Below are 21,043 nucleotides of genomic sequence, written 5' to 3'. Positions count from 1 at the left end.
GTGCTTTCCAAGATCTGGAAGGTGGAAGCAAGGCACAGGCCACCTCCCCGGTCCCTTTCTGTAGACATGAGGTTTCTCTGCGGCAGCCTTCCAGTGCCCCAAATGCCTAGAGGGGTCTCTGGCCTGGCACAGAGCCCTAACTGACAGGTACAAATGACAAAATAAAACGCAGGGACTACAATTGCTGTAAAGTGTTCTCATACCTTTTACATTTCCTGAATTTTCTACAAATCATTTAAAAAGGTATTTTAAAGTAATGCTTATGATGTCAAGGGAGCAAAACAGGATATAAAACAGTAGCTAAATATTTATGGTAGCATCAAAATATATAAAGTACCTAGAAATAAGCCATACAAGAAACATGTGAGAAGTTACCGAGTGATAAAGGACTCAACCGAAGGGAAAGGCACTCTGATTTTGCACAGGAACACTCAACGTACAAGATGTCAGTTCTCCCTCTATCAGTACAGAAATGTAACACGATCCTAATAAAAACGTGAACAGCTCTTTTTTCATCAACAATTTGATCCTAAAAATCCTGTGGAAAAATAAGTGCGAATCCATCCACTGGAACATCATTTGGCAATGAAAAGGGATGAAGTGCCGACACGCGCTACAGCATGGGTGAACCTTGGAGACGTCACGCTAAGTGAAAGATGCCACAAAAGGCCATATACTGTATGATTCCACTTACATGAAATGTCCAGAATAGGCAACTCTATAGAGACAAAAGTAGATGAATAGTTGCTTAGGGCTCAGGGTGGGGGAATGGGGAGTGACTACTAATGGGCATAGGGTTTCTTTGGGGGGTGCTGAAAGTGTCCTAAAATGGACTGTGGTGATAGTTTGTGCAACTGGGAATATACTAAAAATCACTGAGGTGTAAACTTTAAATTGGAGAACTGTACGGAATATGAATTATATCTCAATAAAACTGTTACCTAAAATAAATGAATACGTATGAAGTAACAGCCAGGAAAACTGAAAAATAAGAGTGATGGGGGGAGGGAGGAAGTACCTAGGACTACAGATATTAAAACAAGTTATAAAAATTATACAACGTTATAATAATTTAACAGTATGATGTTGTTTATACACAGACAGCTAGATCAAAGTACCAGAACAGGAAAATACAGAACTACACTCAAATACCCATGGGAATTACATTTATGATAAAACTAGTGGGGAAAAGATGGACTTTATTACACGGAATTTAGAGAGCTGTGTAAAAAATTGTTGGACCCATACCTTACATCTTACACCAGGAATAAATTCCCAACAGATTGAATTTTAAATATGGAAAACAAAATCATAAAAATACTAGAAAAAAATATGGAAGAATTCCTTTATCTCTTTAGGGTGGGGAAGCCTTTCAAATGAAATGATGACTCAAAGTCCAGAAGTCACAGAATAGTTAAATGGACTAAGGAACTTTAACACGGCAAAACGAACAAGTAAACACACAATAAGCCGAATGATACACAAACTGTTAGCTGGGAAAAATATTTTTAACTCATATCACAGATGAGGGGTTAATCACCCTAATAAGTTTAAGGAGTTCCTTGAGAAAGATCAATCCCAACAGAAAAGTGGGCAAAAGATTTGAACAGAGAATCCGTAAAAAAAAGAGAAAAGAAAAGCCAGCATAACATGAAAATTTGCTTAAACTCATTCATAGGAAAAATGCAAATTAGAACTCCACAGAAATATCTTTTTTGTAACCTAGAAAACTGGCAAAATCCCAAACTTTGATAGTAGACTCTGTCGGCAAGGCTGTGGGGAACAGGTGTTCTCACACTGCTAGTGACGGTCCCGCGGGGTGACCTCTACAGGGGTGGGGCACAATCTGGCAGTTTCTATCACAAATGCGTATATCTTTTGATCCAAAAATTCCACTTCTGGGATTTTACTGTATTTGCAAGTATGCAAACTGATCTACACGGTCACAGCAGCACTATCTGTAAGAGCTAAAGATTAGAAATATTCCAAGCGCCCATCAACACGGCAGTGTTAAAACAAGTTATAGTACTTGTGGCCACACATGGAATCATCACGCAACTATAATAAAGAATGCGGGAGCTATCTTTGAATTGTTGTGAAAGGAGCTCCAAGACATACCATTAAGTGGGAAAAAAATGAAGGTCTATAGCAGTGTATGTAATATGCCACCTTTTGTGTTTAAAAAGTATAAAAGTCTGTATTTGTTTTTATTATATGTGCATAAAGAAGCTCTAGAAGGATCTATAAAATACTAAGGACAGTGATGGGTGACAGGCATAGGAGAGAAGCTTTCCACTAAATAGTTTATGTTTTGGATTTTAACCATGTGAATGAAGTACCTGGCCATAAAATTCAACACTTAAACAAAAATCAAACATAAAATTGTAGCTGTGCCAGGACCACAGCTATGTGAGGTTTACATATGCTCACGGACACAGCCTGGTCTGGGAGGGAGGAGATGGGGCGGCATCTGAGTCAGAGGGAGGGTCTGTTCTCACAGGTTGGTTTGTTCAAGAAGTAAACGTTCAAAAAGCGGAGTAAACTGTCCCAGCAACAGCAGAGCAGCCTCGAGGCTCTGCTTAGCCCAGAAAGTACACACGCAGGGAGCTGAGCCGGGTTCCCGCCCGCTTCTCCTCCCGTCCAGTGAAGCTGGCCTTCTGCTGGATGCCCCCGCACACCCACCAGGGCTGAGCACAAAGAGAAAACTCACCGTCTTCTTCATCTTTTCCACGAAGCTGCTGTCTTTGACAGAGGAGGTCCTGAAAAATAAAAGTGTCTGATGGGCACGGGAGGCACATGGCAGCAGCGAGGGGCATTTCCAGCTCCGCCTGCTCCACTCCGTGGTGCCCCTGCCAGCAGCCGCCTCTGGCCCAGTGCCGGGGCTGGAAGAGGCAGGACCCAGGCTCCGGGGCCTGGTAAGACCAGATCCAGCGCCTCGCAGGGTCAGGGCTGACCCACCCGGGTACGTGAGAGCACGAGAACGAAGGGTCAGGCTCACTCCCCGGCCGCTCACCATCCACAGCCAATGGTCCCCACCTCAAGGCAACCAGGAGTTTCCCAAATAAGATTCTGACCGTGCTACTGCTGCGCTCTGAAACCTTCCACGGCTCCCATGACCCACAGGACCAGGGGTGCACAAGTGCCTTCAGAACCTGTCCCAGCTCGCCCGCCACTCCCCTCCACACACCAGCCCCCCATGATGGTCCTTAGAATTCTGTCAACACCACTGTCTCCGCCCAGAGTGGCCTCACCCCAGTTCCTCACCTGACAGACCCCTGTTCCCCACCAAGGCCCCACTTGAATAGCAAGTCCCAAGACACGCCGCCCCCCTCCCCCGTCCTCCCCTGCCCTGGAGCCACTTTTACTTGCTCCGCTCTCTGTGACCCTGTCACCTTCTAAAGCCCTGCCCTGGACCCCATCCCCGCCAGAGAGCAGCACCACTGCCCGCACGCCCGCCCACTCTCCACCTCCTAGCTCTGGCCTCCTGCCCCTCCCTCTCCACTTCCGGTCCTTTTCCTTCTCTCTGTCCTTGCCCCAGGCCTGCAGAGCCACCTAAAGCAACCCAGTGAGCCTCCCCAGGGACTCTCAGGCCTAAGACAGCAAGGTGATGTATCTCTGGATGGTAAATATTTAGGATGTTTGAAATATGGCCGGCCTGAACCAAGCGACAAATCTGAACACTAAAATACCGTGGTTTCTGTTTAAAATGACACCATTAAGGGAATGAAAGGCAGGCGCCAGCAAGGGAGAAGGTGTCTGCAATGTACACATATCTGACTGACGAGGACTAGGGTTGAGAATATAAGAAATCCCTACAAATCAATCAGAAAAGACACATACTGCGACAGAAATATTGTCAAAAGGCTTGAACGGGTACCTTCTTAAAGAGAGCATCTAAACAGCCAAAGAACATAGGGGAGGGTGCTCGACGTTATTAGGTACCGGAGAAAAGGAAGTTCAAACCACAGTGAGATCTATCATACACCCAGCAAGAATGGCTAAAAACTGAAAAGACAGACAAGATCTCAAACAGGCGAGGCTGTGGAGCAATGGGAATTCCCACACGCAGCTGGGAAAGGGCGATACGGCACGGCGACTTTGGAACGCGGCTTGGCAGTACCTCCCGTGACTCTACAGCCCAGCAATTCACTCTCTGGTACATGCCCCACAGACTGCATTCATACCCAGGGAACGAAAGACACACATTCTTTGCTCTTTCCACCGCGCACACGCGCACACACACACACACACACACACACACACACACACACACACACACTCATCACGACAGCATGAAGCAATGTCTGTCAGGGCTAGAGGCCTGGAGTCCGTGGAAAAACTTATGTAAGTGAAGGTTTCTTTTAAGGATGCCCCCGCAAAGCTGTTCAGACGGGTATTTCGTAAACATAAAGGTATCAGAAGTTTCACGTCTAGGCCCCCGCTGGGTTCTTCACTAGGTTAGTAGGTGCAGGACTAATGCTATTTTCAGGGTCTTAGAATTAACTAACATCACAGTAGGCCGCAGGGGGAGGCGAGGCCTGGTGCCCGGCTTGGCCGCTCCAGCCTCCCTCCTCCGTCCCGAGGTCCCTTCGGTGCAACAGCCCCACGAGGGGCAGCAGGGAGGCAGCGGGGGGCTGGCCACCCAGACTTTCCCACCCAGCGAGGGCCCAGCTGCACAGGAACCCGGAGCACGCCATCCCCGACTCCCCATTTATCCCGGCATCCCCGGGCTGGCCCATCCCTAACCTCAGCAGGGCCAGGGCAGGAGCACGAATGAGCAGAGGCGCTCAGGCCTGGCCCCATCTTCCCACGCCCAGCTCCAAGCTGCACTTCAAAGGGGTCTTGGGTCTAGCATCTTGGCCACATGTCCAACTTCTGCCCACGCCCAGCCGCGAATGGCCGCGTCTTCGCTAACCCTCTAGTTGTGTGCAGCCTGAACTACAACGCAACCTACAACCCTGTCAGTCTGTCTGTCTGAGCACTAACACGGCATGCTCACCAGGACACACCGTTAGGAAAGGAAGCAAGGCGCACGATGACACGAATTCCACCACTGAGTAGCTGCGAATTCTGAGTCATGAGACTATATTACCCACTAAACATAAAAATCAGATGTAAATTTAAACTGATGGTTAAACACCAGCAACCTAGACAAATGTTTCTCATGAAAAATCATGAGAAAAAAAGCAGGTACAAAACTAAATGCAATTTCCATTTACAGGAAACGTCTGGAATAGGCAAATCCATAGTGACGGGAGGTGGACTAGTGGTGCCAGGGGCTGGGGGGAGGGGGTGGGGAGTGACAGTGTTTCCCTTTGGGGTGATGAAAGGTTTTGAATTAGGTAGTGGTATGCTTGTACAACACGATGACTGTACTAAAAGCCACTGAATTATACACTGTAAAATGGTGAAAGCTGTGCGTTTTAAGGGGTGTGAATTTCACCTCAATTAAAAAACTGAAAACAAAGTAAATGCATTCAGGTGACGCCGAAAAGGGGCCAGGCTTGAGTTTTGGAATATTCACTTATAGGGAACTCTCCTTCGTCAATTTCTTGACCGTCGCCAGTTCCCCATGTGTGGACAGGCCACAGTGGACCCTCCGGGAGAAACTTCGACGACGCAAGCCAAGTGAGAAACAAGCCAGCAAGGTAACCAATGCATCTTCCCTCACGCTTGTCCTCTTCTAGGAAAAGCAGAATCGGTGTCCTTAGAAGGGGAACGCACATGATTAATCGTTCATAGAAAAGTGGCCTGAAGAGAAACACACCAGCATCTTAGAGGACACGGGAGCGTTAGGACGAAGGGTGAGAGGGTTTCCCTAATTTTCCAAATTTTTGTTTTCTGTTACTTTTATAATTAAAAACACATTTTATATTCAAATGACAGGGGAGAGGCTGAACAGCCTAGTGCCTTGTGACGCACGTCGCTCTGTACCGAACAGCATAGACCATCACCTGATGGTCTTGTCAAATGGGAAAGGCAGGCTACAAAGTAACACAGGTGACAAAATCCCGTTTTTGTGTAAAAGCAAGGTGCAGAAGGGTAGATGCTGATGTGTTAAGAGCTGTTCTGCCCTCAGGTCGAGCAATTATGCGTCTTTTTTGTTTCTTTTTCTTGCTAATTTCTAGTCCCTACTCCTCCACTCTTTTCTTTCCTACAATGAAAATGTAAGGCTTTTGTACTAAGAAGATACAAATTACTTGCTATTTTAAGAAATGCTGCACGCGTGTGGATATAGATGGATTGATTTGAAGGCTGGTGAGGATGACTAGAAGAGCTACACCTGGGTAGAGACCCACATCAGAGAAGCTATTCTAAGTGAGAGCAAGGGGCCCACCGGTTCCGAATCCACCCCCCTCCACCTTCCAAATGCTCTGATCACAATGACCAGCCCGCCGTTCCCTGGTTCCCTTGTGCCCTTGGACCCACCACGCCGTGGCCTAGAACGTCCTTCTTCTAACCCTTTGCCACCAACTCCTGCTTATCCCTGAAGACACCAGGCCTAAGCTCCTCTCCAGAGCACCTTTCCCTGCCGCTCAGACATAAGACTGTTTGTCACCGTCTTCAGGACGTCTTCAGGAACTCCGTACAGGCACTTGCCTCAGCGTATTCTCATTGCTCAACTTGAGGCCTGGGTTTCACAATCTGGGGGGAGCTATCTGTGTATCTCTTTGCAATCAGCACAATGCCTGGCACTCAGCACATGACGTTTTATGGGCTTCTCGGGCGGTCAGTCCTGAGTCTCCGCCCAGCAGAAGGTTGGCTGAGGCGGCCTGGAGGCCTTTGGAGGCTCTCCTACCCACATGAGAGAGTCTGACGTCAGTAGAAAAGCTCTCTTTTCTCAAAGGGCAGAGGTTTCCACAGAAGCTACATCTGAGCAGATTTGGGGCCTTGCTGAAGAAAGGGACCAGAGAGAGGGACCCCACCGCCCAGGGAGCGCCCGGTTGCCCTTTCTCCATCTCCGGGTGACGTGTGCACTGGGTGGTGCCGAGGGCATGAGCCTAAACGAGGCAGCCTCCACCTTCCCAGGGCCCATCGCCAGGCTGGAGAAAGGGCCCAGGAGAATCACGGAGTCAGGGGAGGGGCCACACACCAGGAGCAGAGACTTGGGTTCAAATTCTGGTTCTGCCACCGAATGGGCCTGTGACCGGACGAGTCGGGCCTCTTGAGGCCTCGGGTTCCTCTATGGAAAACACTTCATCTCGGCGTCTGCAGTCACCCCATGGTCGCGCTCAGCACCTGGATACTTGTTTAACTCTCGAGGATAAGGAGGGCAGAAGAAAGCTGTCTGGGTCACTCTGTGATTTCAACAGGGAGAGGTGTGCGAAGACCAAATGGACGGGGCGGACGCCATGCCGCGGGGCTTCTGAGCGAGGAGGCACTGCGGCCGAAGAACCCAGGAAAGGCCTCGCGGAAGAGCTGGGCTCTATTCTCAGAGAGGAAAATGGCTCCCAGGAGGGAAAGCCGTGGCAGCCGGCAGCCTAGGGGCTCCTGGATGAGACCCAAGCAGCGGGTGGGAGCTGAGCTCTGGGGAGGAGGGCTGGGGGGCACCCACGCAGCTCTCCCTGGGGTGTCAGAGGGCGGGCAGGAGGTGCTAGGGCCCCCCGCCCCCAGGGGAAGGGTGCTCCTGAGAAGGGCGTGCCCTTCTGAAGGCGGCACTGGTCCCGTCATTCGCTTCGGCCCGCGGGGAGGAGGAGGATCACGCCCACAGCCCCACGAGGGCAAAGGGAAACCGCGGAGGCGGGGAGGACGCTGTCCGTGCCCCTCGTCATGCCCGGCGCGGGGCAGCTCCCCGCGCTCCCACCGGTTACACCAGGCGGGTTCCGCCGCTGCCCACCGCGACGCCCGGCTGCCGGGCCCCGGGCAGGTCCGCACCTGGGCGCCCTGGGCTGGCTTCACCCCTCCTGACAGCTTCATGCCGGGATTGGCGCTCGGAACCCGATCTTTCACAGGCCGAGGGGTGGGTGATGGGGGCCCTTCTGGGTTCCGGTCTAAACCCCTTCCTCTGGAAGCAGAGAAATGCAGCCTGCAAACCAGGACCGAAGGAGCCCCCCGGGCCTCAATGACCAGCCCGCCGTTCCCTGGTTCCCTTGTGCCCTTGGACCCACCACGCCGTGGCCTAGAACGTCCTTCTTCTAACCCTTTGCCACCAACTCCTGCTTATCCCTGAAGACACCAGGCCTAAGCTCCTCTCCAGAGCACCTTTCCCTGCCGCTCAGACATAAGACTGTTTGTCACCGTCTTCAGGACGTCTTCAGGAACTCCGTACAGGCACTTGCCTCAGCGTATTCTCATTGCTCAACTTGAGGCCTGGGTTTCACAATCTGGGGGGAGCTATCTGTGTATCTCTTTGCAATCAGCACAATGCCTGGCACTCAGCACATGACGTTTTATGGGCTTCTCGGGCGGTCAGTCCTGAGTCTCCGCCCAGCAGAAGGTTGGCTGAGGCGGCCTGGAGGCCTTTGGAGGCTCTCCTACCCACATGAGAGAGTCTGACGTCAGTAGAAAAGCTCTCTTTTCTCAAAGGGCAGAGGTTTCCACAGAAGCTACATCTGAGCAGATTTGGGGCCTTGCTGAAGAAAGGGACCAGAGAGAGGGACCCCACCGCCCAGGGAGCGCCCGGTTGCCCTTTCTCCATCTCCGGGTGACGTGTGCACTGGGTGGTGCCGAGGGCATGAGCCTAAACGAGGCAGCCTCCACCTTCCCAGGGCCCATCGCCAGGCTGGAGAAAGGGCCCAGGAGAATCACGGAGTCAGGGGAGGGGCCACACACCAGGAGCAGAGACTTGGGTTCAAATTCTGGTTCTGCCACCGAATGGGCCTGTGACCGGACGAGTCGGGCCTCTTGAGGCCTCGGGTTCCTCTATGGAAAACACTTCATCTCGGCGTCTGCAGTCACCCCATGGTCGCGCTCAGCACCTGGATACTTGTTTAACTCTCGAGGATAAGGAGGGCAGAAGAAAGCTGTCTGGGTCACTCTGTGATTTCAACAGGGAGAGGTGTGCGAAGACCAAATGGACGGGGCGGACGCCATGCCGCGGGGCTTCTGAGCGAGGAGGCACTGCGGCCGAAGAACCCAGGAAAGGCCTCGCGGAAGAGCTGGGCTCTATTCTCAGAGAGGAAAATGGCTCCCAGGAGGGAAAGCCGTGGCAGCCGGCAGCCTAGGGGCTCCTGGATGAGACCCAAGCAGCGGGTGGGAGCTGAGCTCTGGGGAGGAGGGCTGGGGGGCACCCACGCAGCTCTCCCTGGGGTGTCAGAGGGCGGGCAGGAGGTGCTAGGGCCCCCCGCCCCCAGGGGAAGGGTGCTCCTGAGAAGGGCGTGCCCTTCTGAAGGCGGCACTGGTCCCGTCATTCGCTTCGGCCCGCGGGGAGGAGGAGGATCACGCCCACAGCCCCACGAGGGCAAAGGGAAACCGCGGAGGCGGGGAGGACGCTGTCCGTGCCCCTCGTCATGCCCGGCGCGGGGCAGCTCCCCGCGCTCCCACCGGTTACACCAGGCGGGTTCCGCCGCTGCCCACCGCGACGCCCGGCTGCCGGGCCCCGGGCAGGTCCGCACCTGGGCGCCCTGGGCTGGCTTCACCCCTCCTGACAGCTTCATGCCGGGATTGGCGCTCGGAACCCGATCTTTCACAGGCCGAGGGGTGGGTGATGGGGGCCCTTCTGGGTACCGGTCTAAACCCCTTCCTCTGGAAGCAGAGAAATGCAGCCTGCAAACCAGGACCGAAGGAGCCCCCCGGGCCTGCCCCCGAGTCTGCGGTCACCTCTACACGGCGCCCTCCTCGTGCCTCCAGGCAGCCCTGCCCGGGAAGAAGGTCCAGCCACACTGAGTAGGGTGCCCGCGGGCGTCCACGCCGTCGGCCCGGACACTGTCTGGAACTGACCTTCTCAGCATGGGCTCGTCCTGCAGAGATGAGTACGCGCACCCCATGGTTTCTTACTCTCAACTCTGGCCTGAAGGGACAAGGCAGCTTGCTGCTCTCCTGGAAACGGGCGGGGAGCCAGCAGCTAGCGAGTCGGGCTCTGTCCATTCTCCACCAGTGCTGGCAGCGGGCAGACTGGCCCGCGGACACTGACCATCCTCCCGGGCGCCCTGGTGCCCTCGGAAGCCGTGCTGAGCCCCTGCCTGCCTCGGTCCCCGCAGCCCGGGAGAGCCGCTGCGTCTGGCGGCTCCAGCAGGGAGGAACCGGGACTCTGGGCTGGAACCTCCCGTGAGCCCCTGCGTCTGGCACACACCCCTCCTCCTTCTGTGTGGACCGAGGGAAGGAGGAAACCTCTCCAACCCCGGCTCGGGTCTCCTTGGTAACTGTTTATATCAGAGCCCTTTCTCCCCACATCCTCCCCCTTTCCAATTAAAAAAAAAAAAGAAAGAAAAAAGTAAGTCGTGCAGGCGGAACAAGGCTCCTCTGGACCCTGGAAGGCGGTGGTGCAGGTTGCTACGGCAGGGCCGTTTCCCCATAAAGGCAGTGCAGCGAGCCTGCTGCCGGGGCGCCTCGGGATCATATTAAATTAGATCTGGTTCCCACCTCCCTCCCTACAGAAGAACTGTGGTAACGGAGCCTGCGACGCTGGGTCCAGTCACCTGGGGGCAGAGCGCGCTCTGGAACCAGCACGTCTCGGCCTCCCGTCGCGCGGCGCCGGGAACGTCCAGCAAGGTGGGCACCGCATTCGCTGCTGAGACGTTTGCAAGTGAGGAGCCCCCTTCGAAGGCATCCAAGTACAAACGGCCCATCAGGAGAGGCCGCAGCCGACCCAGGCGCGGAGCCCAGAGACCACGCCGCTCCAGAATGGAGCACAAATGGTTCCAATTAGGGCTCTCTGCTCCCAAATTGGGAGCAGGAGCGTCTCTGGTTCAGGCTTCGGAAGTCAACTGCAGCCCGCAGTTGGGGAAGCGAGGGGCAGGGTGGACAAAAGCACTGAGTCACTTGGACAGAGATGAACCACGATGGCCCAGCACGATTCATTTTGTTTCCAGTCCCAGGCAGGGCTCAGAAGGGTTATTCTGAAATTTAAATTTTCTGCAGAGCAGAACTGATTTCTTCTGAGACTTTCCCCTGCCCTTGGCGACACACGGGGCGGTTGCTTTTGAACGGCTCCCTTCCAGAGCCTAGCGTGTGGCGACAAGTTCTCTGGTCCCCAGGGCAGCACAACGGGAGAGGGGACGAGAGCTAAGCAGGCGGCTGGAACGGGGCAGAGCCGCCCGGAGCCTCGTGGCAGAAAGCTAATGGTTTGGAAGAGCTGCCTTTGGTGCAGACAAAGTGGTTCACTGGAGCTTAAACAAAAAACAGCAGCTCTCTCCATGGACGGGGCCAAGAACGGGAACCAGCGCCAACGGAAGGCAGGGAGGACAGGTGGGAGGTTGAAGCAGGTGTGAGAGGCCGCTGGTCAACGACAAGAAAGGGACTAGGAACTACGACTTACTGGGTACCTCCTGCATGCTTTTTCTTTTACTTCATTTAATTGTCCCCACCCTGTGAAGTGGCAAAGGATTCTACCCCATGTGACGGCGGAGGGGAGTGAGGCTCGGGGCTGAAGCAGCAGCTCCAAGCCTGTGGAAGCCCAGCGCCCCCGCGGCTTCGCATCTGCCCCCACCGTGCAGAGCAAGGCTGCGCCTCCCCTGACCACCCCATCGGTCAGGATGCAGGACACGGCAGCCCCGTTCTCACTCCACTGCCCCTCCCAGGGAGCCTCCTCCCTGTCACTTAGGGTGATCCAAGGCTCGAGGGGGCTGCTGTTCCCCTGGTGGGCCCCCTGCCCACACAGCTGTCAACACGTATTCAGCACCGTGCCTGTCGGGACTCCACAGCATACCGCGGCCCGGGTGGCCTGCCCTCTCTTGGGCCAGTTGGGTGCCAGGCAGGGCTAGTGCTACTGTGCAGAGACCGAGGCCCGAGAAACTGCTCAGGGTCACCCAGCCTGTCCAGGACAGAGGAAAAGCCACATCCTCCGACACTGGGATGACGTGGCTCTAGTCACAGACAAAGTGGCCCTGAAAGGAGAGTGGGGTGGGAGGGGCGATGGCGACAGGGCCGGGGCGGGGGGCTAGCAGGAGTGGGGGCAAGGCATGCGGAGTGAAGTCCTGCTCTGGGGCTTTTTCCTTCTCAGCCCTGGGTAAGCTACTCACCTCCCCCCGAATCAGCTTTGCCTCTTGTAAAACAGGGATGCACGAATTAAAGTGTTGGAAAGCTCCAGCACACATCCTCTCTCTGGGCCACTGGCACTGCTGCTCTCCGTGCCCTGCTTGCTGTCTGTACCGCGGACCCCGGTCAGTGCCAACGCCTCCTCCAATCCACTCCAAACTGCATTCAGGAATGGCTGGTCTCAGGGCTGCCCTGGCACCAGCCCTCCCGTCGGCTCCCCACGAGGGTGAGATAAAACCCCAAGGCCCTGTAGATCCATCCTCCGGCCTCTGCTCTATCTCAGTTCCCTTCATGACCCCTGATTCCCTTGGTGACTTACACCCAGGCTCTACCAAGATGCGCCCTTCCCAGAGCAGGCCCTGCTTTCCTTGCCCTGGGCTTCTGCACATGCAGCCCTGGCCCAGCTTCCTACTCAGCCTCCCGGACTCAGCTCGGGGGCCGCCTCCATCCTGACATAGCCCCCTCCCCAGTGGCGCCCGTTCGAGCATCGTCACTGTACCATCCTCACGTGCCCCAACTGCATGTGAGCCCCCAAGGATGCCGCATGTCCCTGTGCCCTGGTGCCTGGCCCACAGAGATGGAGCCACCAGCACGGAGTGCCCTGGTAATGCCCAGAGAGGTCAGAAGGTCCGATGACACTCGGCTCTGCAGCACTTTCCCAGACGGGCCACGTTCAAGATTTCGGGCACTGGCTAGAACGGCAAAACTACCCCAATCTCATCAAGGGACAGGAGGGGTCCCTTGGTGGTCAGGTGGCATCAGAAAACCCACGCCTGTGCTTGCAGGGCGGCGTGAATGTCCTGAGCCCACAGCCTCGCCATTTCCACAGATGCAGGACACTTCGGGCACTGTCCACCCTCCACGGCCACAGGGGCCTTTCCTTGAGCTCTTCTCTTTGTAAAACCCATTGGTGTTTCTATCGTCGTGCTCGGCAGAGCCAAGGACCCTCTCTAGAAAGAGTGGCCCTGAGCTGGGTGTGGAAAAAGGAGATAAAGACGGATAGAGATGATGCCGGTAGCCTCGACTCCTGGCTTTCCCGGCCTTTCTGGCAAGAGCAGGCCGTCAAACGAAGGTCACGGAGGAAAATGAGCTCTTTTGTGGCTTCTCAGAAGCAACCCCCAGTGGGATGCAGGCAGCAAAATTCTAGACTGTGGGAAACTTTGGGAAACAAATGATCTGGGTTCTTCAACGAAAATGCCGCGAGGGAATCACAGGGATGGAAGGAAGCCCACGGACTGAGAGAGACCTGACATTCTGTTAAGCGGAAGCAGCCTGGCACCAGAGGCTGTGACGACATAACCCCGTTTGCATGACAGTCTGGAAAAGGCAAAACTACAGGGACAAAAATCAGATCGGTGGTTGCCAGAGGTGGGGCTGGGGGGTGGCGACTGCAATGGGACCTGGGCGGCGCTTTCTGAGGTGTGGAGTGTCCTGTATCTTTAGTGCAACACTGGTTACACAACAGCACACTCCTGTCAGGATGCATCAAACTGTACACTTTAAAAAGGTGAATTTTACTGCATGTAAATTATACCTCAATAGACCTGACCTCCAAAAGAGAGACTTAAAAGATTCAGTAATCAATTGCAATGTGTGGGTTTAGATCCTGAATTAAAAAAAAAAAAAAAAAAAAAGGTTAAAAAAAATTGATCAGTCACTCAGGGAGCTACGAACAATGCCGGCTGAGTATCCAATGATACTGAGACGTACTGTGAACTTACAGGGGTGGGAGGATAGCTCTCTGTGTTAGGTTTAAAAAGGGGAGTCCCTGAATTTGAGAGGACTGAAATATTCTTGTAGTTCATATTTCCACATAATTTCATAGGAAATATTTCCAATTTCCTATGAAATCATATTTCTTTATTCATAATTCATATGAATTATAGGATTAATTATGAAATTATATGCTTGCTTTAAGATAATCCAGCAACAGTGGGGAAGGGGAAGGAAGCAAGACTGGCCAGGAGCGGACAGTTGTTGAAACTGGGTGACAGGTGCATGAGTCCCCTCTCCTATGCTCCATGCTCTGGTGTTCGCTTGCAGCGTTCCATAATAAAAAGCTTTGTTTTTCTTTAAAGCACTCAGGCGCTGCAAGTGAAGCAGACTGCAGGGGGGTGGGGGGCTGTGAGCAGAGCCGAGGAGGACAGCTAGGGCTGGCTGGGGGGCACAGGCTGTGGTGCAGGCCCCAACTAGAAGGGTGGCCCCGCTCAGCCTCAGCCCCAGCTGGCAGGTGTCACGGTGGGCACCCTGGGGTCAGGTCCTCTGTTTTTTTGTTTTTTTCAAAAGAAGCTATAAGTGACTTTTATGTGGAATTGCCAGGGTTTTCAATGTTCTAATTTAAAAATTAAAAAAATTTTAACATAAGCCACACCCAGACTGTGAGCTAGTTTGCCTTAGAGGCAGACACACATGCAGGTTTAGCATTTACTAATTCAACGGCCTTTCTCTGAGTCTCTGCACTCCGACAGGCCCTGCACAGAGCGAGGGACCCAGACAGGAATGGGATGCTCCCTCTGCATTACGGGAGACAGAAATAGAAACAAATTCCCACCCAGCCAGAGGAGTGTTGCATTACATGCACGAACAAAGCGCTTGGGGCCCCAGAGAGGCTCCCCGAGCTTCAGACTCCTCTGGGAGCCACCATCCCTCCGGGGTTCCTTCCATCAGGAGCTGCCCTGGCCCCAGGGCTCTGCCCAGAGGTACAAGCTGAGCAAAGGCTGAGGGGCCAGTGGGAGGAGAGATGAAAGAGCGACTTTTAAAATGATTATGATTAAGAGAATGCGCTGCTCATAACTGCTCCTCTTTAACCAGTGTTTAATTGCTATTATAAACCATTCCAAAGACCTCCCCGGGGGATATTAACTTTTTTTTTTTTTTTTTGTGGTATGCGGGCCTCCCTCTGTTGTGGCCTCTCCCGTTGCGGAGCACAGGCTCCGGACGCGCAGGCTCAGCGGCCGTGGCTCACGGGCCCAGTCGCTCCGCGGCATGTGGGATCCTCCCAGACCGGGGCGCGAACCCGCTCCCCGGGGGATAAAATCATGTTCACTGATTAGAAGGCTCAATACTGGAAGATGCCAATTAATTTATAGATTCCACCCAATCTCAACTAAAATCCCAGAAGGTTTTTTTGTTTGTTTTGGTGGACTTTGACAAGCTGATTCTAAAAGTTATATGGAAATGCCCAGGGACCAAAAAAAGCCAAGAGAATCTTAAAAGAGAAGAACAAAGCTGGAGGACCTAGACTACCAGTTACCAAGTCAAGAGTTACTATAAAATCATAGAAAGCAGAACATGTGGCATTGGCGAAAGGACAGAAAAGAGATCAACAGAACAAGTAGTCTAGAAATCAACCCCCATCTATACGGTCACCTGATTTATATCTACAGGGATGCTTTAGTGCAGTGAGAAAAGAATAACCCTTTTCAATAAATGGTGCTGGGTCAGGTGGATGGATAACCACAGGAAAAAATGATTTTCGAAGCGCCTTGACAATCTGCTGATACCAAAATCAATTTCAGCTGGATGGCAGATCTAAGAATAAGAAGTACAAGAGTGAAGCTTTTAGAAGAAAATACAAAAGAAAAGCTTCATGACCATAAGATAAGAGTTCTTAAACTGAACACAAGAGCATTAACCGTAAAGGTGAAGGCCAACCAAAAGGTTGAAAAACTGGGCCAGTTTAAGGCAACAACTTCTGATCACAAAAAGACACTATGAAGAGAGTAAAAAGGCAACTTTACAGAAAGATATTGACAATAAATAGATATCTAACAGAGGACTCAGATCTAGAATATATAAAGAACTGTAACAAATCAACAAGAAGGCCAATAGCCCGACAGGAAAAAAATGGGCCAAGTCTTGAATGTACCGTCACAAAAGATACCTCAGTGGCCATAAACATATGAAAAGGTCACTGGACATCAGAGAAATGCAGTTAAAACAATTACCACCACATGCCCATTAGAATGGCTAAAATTTTATTTCATTTCATTTTAATTAAAAAAAAATTTTTTGGCTGCACTGCACGGCTTGTGCGATCTTAGTTCCCTGACCAGGGATCGAACCTGGGCCCGTGACAGTGAAAGCATGGGGTCCTAACCACTGGGCCACCAGGGAATTCCCTAGAATGGCTAAAATTTTTTAATTGACAAAAATAAGTGTTGGTGAGGATGGGCAGCAACTGAAACCCCACATGCTGGGGGTGGGACTGGATGCTGGAAAACTGGCTATATCTAACAGAGCTGCACCTGAGCCTTCCCTCTGACCCCCAACTCCACATCCAACACACACCCAACAGAGCTACGTCCACACGGGAACCACATCCACATGTACCAGGATGTTCCCTGCAGGACTGTTGGTAACAGTGCCCCAGGCTGGAAGCAATCTAAAGGGCCATCATGATGGGAATGAATAAATTACAGTTTATTCCCACAACAGAACACTACGCAACAATGAGAACGAGAGATCTACGACTACACAGGACATGGAGAAATCTCAGAAAGAATGGCCAAATACTACATATCCCGGGACACAGACAACACTCGTCTATGTCACGAGAAGTCAGGAGAGTGGGTGACCTGGGGGTGGTGGGATTGGAGGGGGAAGAGGGGTCGTTTCTTACATGATTCTATCTGTTTTGTGACAAACTGAGTGCTTATGATCTGTATACTTTTATGTCTGCCTATTATATACTTCAGTACTTCAGTAAATAGTTGATGAAAAAAACCCAGGAGGCCTTCCAGAACTGACCGTCCCTCTAAGCCCTCCCTGGGCTCCTGAGGTTCTGAAGCCAAATCCGGCCTGGTGGTGAGGGCCCCAGAGGCCAGCATGCCTGGGAGAGTCACCTGTGAACACAGGGACTCCTTCTGAATCCCCTGCACCTGTAAGTCCAGGGTCGGGGGCTGCAGGTGTGTGTCCTGTGCTTGCTGCTCAGACACAGTTGTGCCCATTGGCTTGGTTTTTAAAAAACATCCATGCCCCAAGGTTTGGACTCACCATCCCAGGTGGTGAAGGCCTGAAGAGGCCTTAAAAGACCAACTAGAAGCCACTGGGGGTCGGTCGTGGTGAGAACTCCTGATACAACCCTGGGCGCGTACAGTCCCCACGCTAATCACCCTCCGCTGACCTGGTGGGGTAAGGGCGGCACCGTGCCGTGGCCAAAACCACCTGTGTTCACTGAAAGTACAAGTGGGCAGGGACAACAGTGCGGGATTTCTAGCAGGAGGTGGCGGCCACCATCTAGCTGGTGGCCCAGATGTATCAGCTAAGTGACCTCTCTGAATCTCAGTTTTCTCACCTTTGAAATAGGGATATTAACTACCTCTTAAGAGACGGAAGGCAGCATGGCAAAGCGGGGAAAACAGGGGGTGTGGAGCTTGTAGATCTGGGTTCAAAAGGCAGCTCTGCTACTTGTGAGTTAGGTGGCCTTGGGCAAACTCCTCAATCACTAGTGCCTCAGTTTCCTCCTCTGCAAAATGGGGTAATAATGGTGTCCTTGGAGGGCTCTTGTAAGACCGGAGGTGGTATTAATAATAAGAATAGGGACTTCCCTGGTGGTGCAGTGGTGAAGAATCCGCCTGCCAATGCAGGGGACACGGGTTCGATCCCAGGTCCGGGAAGATCCCACGTGCTGCAGAGCAACTAAGCTCGTGAGCCACAACTACTGAGCCCACGTGCCACAACTACTGAAGCCCACATGCCCTAGAGCCTGTACTCTGCAGCAAGAGAAGCCACCGCAATGAGAAGCCCGCACACCATAAATACATACCATTGGAGGGCTCCAGGACCTGGGCAAAGAGCTCTACGACGGTTTATGCCGTTTAATTTTTACAACCCTGTAAGGTAAGTTCTATTATTATCTCCAATTTACAGTTGAGGACATGGACTTCAAAAGATTAACGTCATATTAAGGGCAAATGTCATATGGCTGATACATGGTAGAGTCAGGACTCAAACCTGATGACACTTCATGACCCAGTGTCAGGGCCTAGAACCTAACCACTGCACTATAACAGTTTCCCTGTACAGTGTACACGTAGAACGCCTGGCCATGGGGTATCCAACATGATATAATAAGGGATGAGAAGGGGATTTAAACATATAGGGTTAAAATTTTAGGATTATGAAGAGGGAAATAATCGCTTCAGCATCCCGGCAAAGAGAAACAATTAGAATCTACAAGATGCAAGTCCAGGAGTTTTGTTTCAAGTCCATCTTGCAAGGCCAGAGATCTTGGGGACAGGGAGGCTGGCAGCCCCATGCTCTCCCGCGGCTCAGCCTCACTTGGGGATGGGGGCGGGGACACACCTCCATCCTACAGACAAGGGAACGCAGGGCTACTGTAAACTGGGCCCTGGACACTGGCCCCCTTATCCCGAGTGCCATATCTTCTCAGCAAAACTACTTTGCCACACCAGGAATGGACCTGTCCAGCCCCGAGGGAACAGGCTGGACCCTGCTCACCTGCCCAGCCTCCCAGCTTCCCTCTGGCCCTCTGCTGACAGAGCCCTCGAAGCCTCGGGGTGTGGCCCTCCTCCAGCAGCACACCTTCCCGATCACTCCAAGGGGAAATTCCTTCTTGGAGTCCCCAGACCCTGTGTGTCCCGGCTGCCTGGCCTCTCCCTCCAACATGAGCGATGAGGCCGGCGCCCCCCCCCACCCACCGCACCGAGTGGGCACTGCTGTCGCAGAGGCTCTGATTAGATCACGCACGCGAAAGCATTTCACAAACCATTTTTCAAAAGTATCTTTCAACGTCCTGACTTCTTAGCCTCTTTAATATAAAGGCCACCTTTGCATACTTGTAGCACCCAGCGTAGTGCTTGGTACGAGATACTTTCTGACACAAACACTAAGCAGCTGCCTTGCGGCAGGACCAGTGCTAGGTGACGTCATAACCGTCACCCACAAGAGCCCGGTGAGGGCAGGGTCACTGCCTTCATTTAGGGTCACTGACCTCCGGGGAGGGGAGCGGGCCTGGAGGCTGAATTAATCCCCAGTGGTCAATGATTTAATCAATTATGCCTACATAACAAAACCTTCATAAAAACCCAAAAGGATGGGGTTTGGAGAGTTTCGGGGGTGCCGAACACATGGAGGTGCTGGGAGGGCGGCACCCCAGAGGGGGCATGGAAGCTCTGTGCCCCTTCCCCACACCTTGCCCTACGCTGACGACCTTTAACGCCCTGAGCCTCAGGTCACCTGTCTGTGCAAGGTGCCTTCTACTCTGAATGGTTCCTGTGAAGCCTGAATAAGAAACAGGTATCAAAGGACCCTGAAGACAGTGAAGTGCAGTATAAACATAAGCGATTATGAAGGTGGATGCAAAGCAGAGCCCAGCAATAAGGCAAAACCCAAGACGCAGCCCAACACGATACGAGAGACCCTGCATCTCTCAGCCGGCTCGCTCCTGCCCAGGCACTGCTGGGATGGCAGAGATGTGCTCCAGAGGGGTCCCGAGCGAGTCACTTACGTGGTCTCAATTTTGGTGAACTCGGGGACTTCGTCTTTCTTCTTCCTGAAGAGGAACCAGTATGTCAGGAGACCCACAATGAGGGAAAACAAGATCATGTCTGTCGTGCTGAAAAGGGACACTTCTTCAGCCACCGTGTCAGATGCAGTGGCGCCAGCCTCCGCACTGGAGTCTCCCATGTTGATCAAGAAACTGTTGGGAGACAGAACGACAGACGTCAGCAGGGTCCATCTGAGGCCTGCTGGGGAGCCCCCTGATGGCTGTGGTCTGGGGCTCACGTCCCAAGGGCTGCAGCAACTAGCAGAGCCTCGGGGCAGCAGCTGCAGCCTTGGACCAGGACTAAGAGAACACGTGGCCTGCACAGCCCTGGGCACACCTGGGTGCAGCCTACGGCTGGAACTAGGACTGGGCCCCCTGCGAACACAGAGAACGGAAGCCACAGACTCCCTGTACCAGCATTCTCCGGCCCCACAAGGACACAGCAGAGGCACTGCTTCCACACGATAGAGGGGCCGCTTCACAGCAAACCCTCTCCCCAGCCGTGTGGCAGGCCTGGGATGCCCCGAACCCTGCACATTCCGAAGGTCTTCAGGCCCGGCCCTTGGATGGCTCCAAGGAAACAACCCGAGGCCTCGGAATGTGCCACCTGATAAGATGTCTCCGTATACCTGAGACCTTGGGTCACGCACCTAGCTTATGCTAATGATGTGATTTAGGGGAACACCTGGGGCTCCGGATCACATCATACTGGTGTCGCCTCTGAGGTGCTGGAGACTGAGGAGGTGAGCTTAGGCACTTGGGCGCCCGATGCCTCCAAGACTGACCCCCAATAAAAACCCTGGACACCAAGGCTCGAGTGGGCTTCCACACGTGGCTGCTGGGAGAATCAAGCACTGTCGCGTGACTCCACTGGCAGAGGACAACTGGAAGCTTCTGCCTGGCTCCTGCTAGACTCTGTCCTATGGAGTCTTTCCTTTGCTGACTTCAGTCTGTTTCCCTCTGCTGTAATAAACTGTGACTGGGAGTGAAACAGCTTTTCTGAGTTCTGCAAGTCCTGGTGAGTCACTGAGCCAGAGGGTGGTCTTTGGGAGCCCAGCACACCAACCTACTTAGCTCCCTGGAAGGTGCTCAACTGGTCCTTCCACCACTGAAACCCGGCGGGTATGTAGATATGAGTCAACAAGACCGAGGTGAGAGGACCTAAAACCCAGCAGCGCATTTCTGCCTCTTATCACCGAGGCCCGGCTCGGCTCCGGAATCGGCATTGCGCCCTGTCACGGAGTGGGTGGCTCTCACTGCAACCACGGCTCCAGCCTCGGTCAGGAATGCCTTAGTCACAGCTTGGCAACTCGGGCAATGGGAGATTACTTCACATCTGACTTCCCTTAGCTGTCACCGCCTCCAGGAAGGCACAGGGTGGGCCCTGCAGCTGAGCAC

At 53.1% G+C, this 21,043-nt stretch overlaps 1 protein-coding gene across 3 annotated transcripts in view; it reads right to left on the bottom strand.

Moving 5' to 3' along the window:
• Positions 1-19,831, bottom strand: part of POR (cytochrome p450 oxidoreductase) — a 29,634-nt gene extending 9,803 nt beyond the window's left edge. Inside the window, exons 1-2 of one of the 3 annotated variants that reach the window (XM_028486040.2) lie at positions 19,607-19,831; positions 2,711-2,759 (exon numbers count right to left, since the gene is read on the bottom strand). In XM_028486040.2, the coding sequence (XP_028341841.1) occupies positions 2,711-2,759; positions 19,607-19,785 (228 nt within the window). In that variant the 5' untranslated portion in view covers positions 19,786-19,831. Of the gene's footprint in view, positions 1-2,710; positions 2,760-9,879; positions 9,942-19,606 lie in introns of those variants that run through there. The other 2 variants (XM_055083221.1, XM_028486041.1) reach the window with 2 other exon arrangements.
• Between the last annotated feature and the right edge of the window lie 1,212 nt (positions 19,832-21,043).

Source organism: Physeter macrocephalus, unplaced genomic scaffold (genome assembly GCF_002837175.3).
Source record: "Physeter macrocephalus isolate SW-GA unplaced genomic scaffold, ASM283717v5 random_581, whole genome shotgun sequence".
NCBI lineage: Eukaryota > Metazoa > Chordata > Mammalia > Artiodactyla > Physeteridae > Physeter > Physeter macrocephalus.
This window is presented reverse-complemented; position numbering and strand designations above follow the sequence as displayed.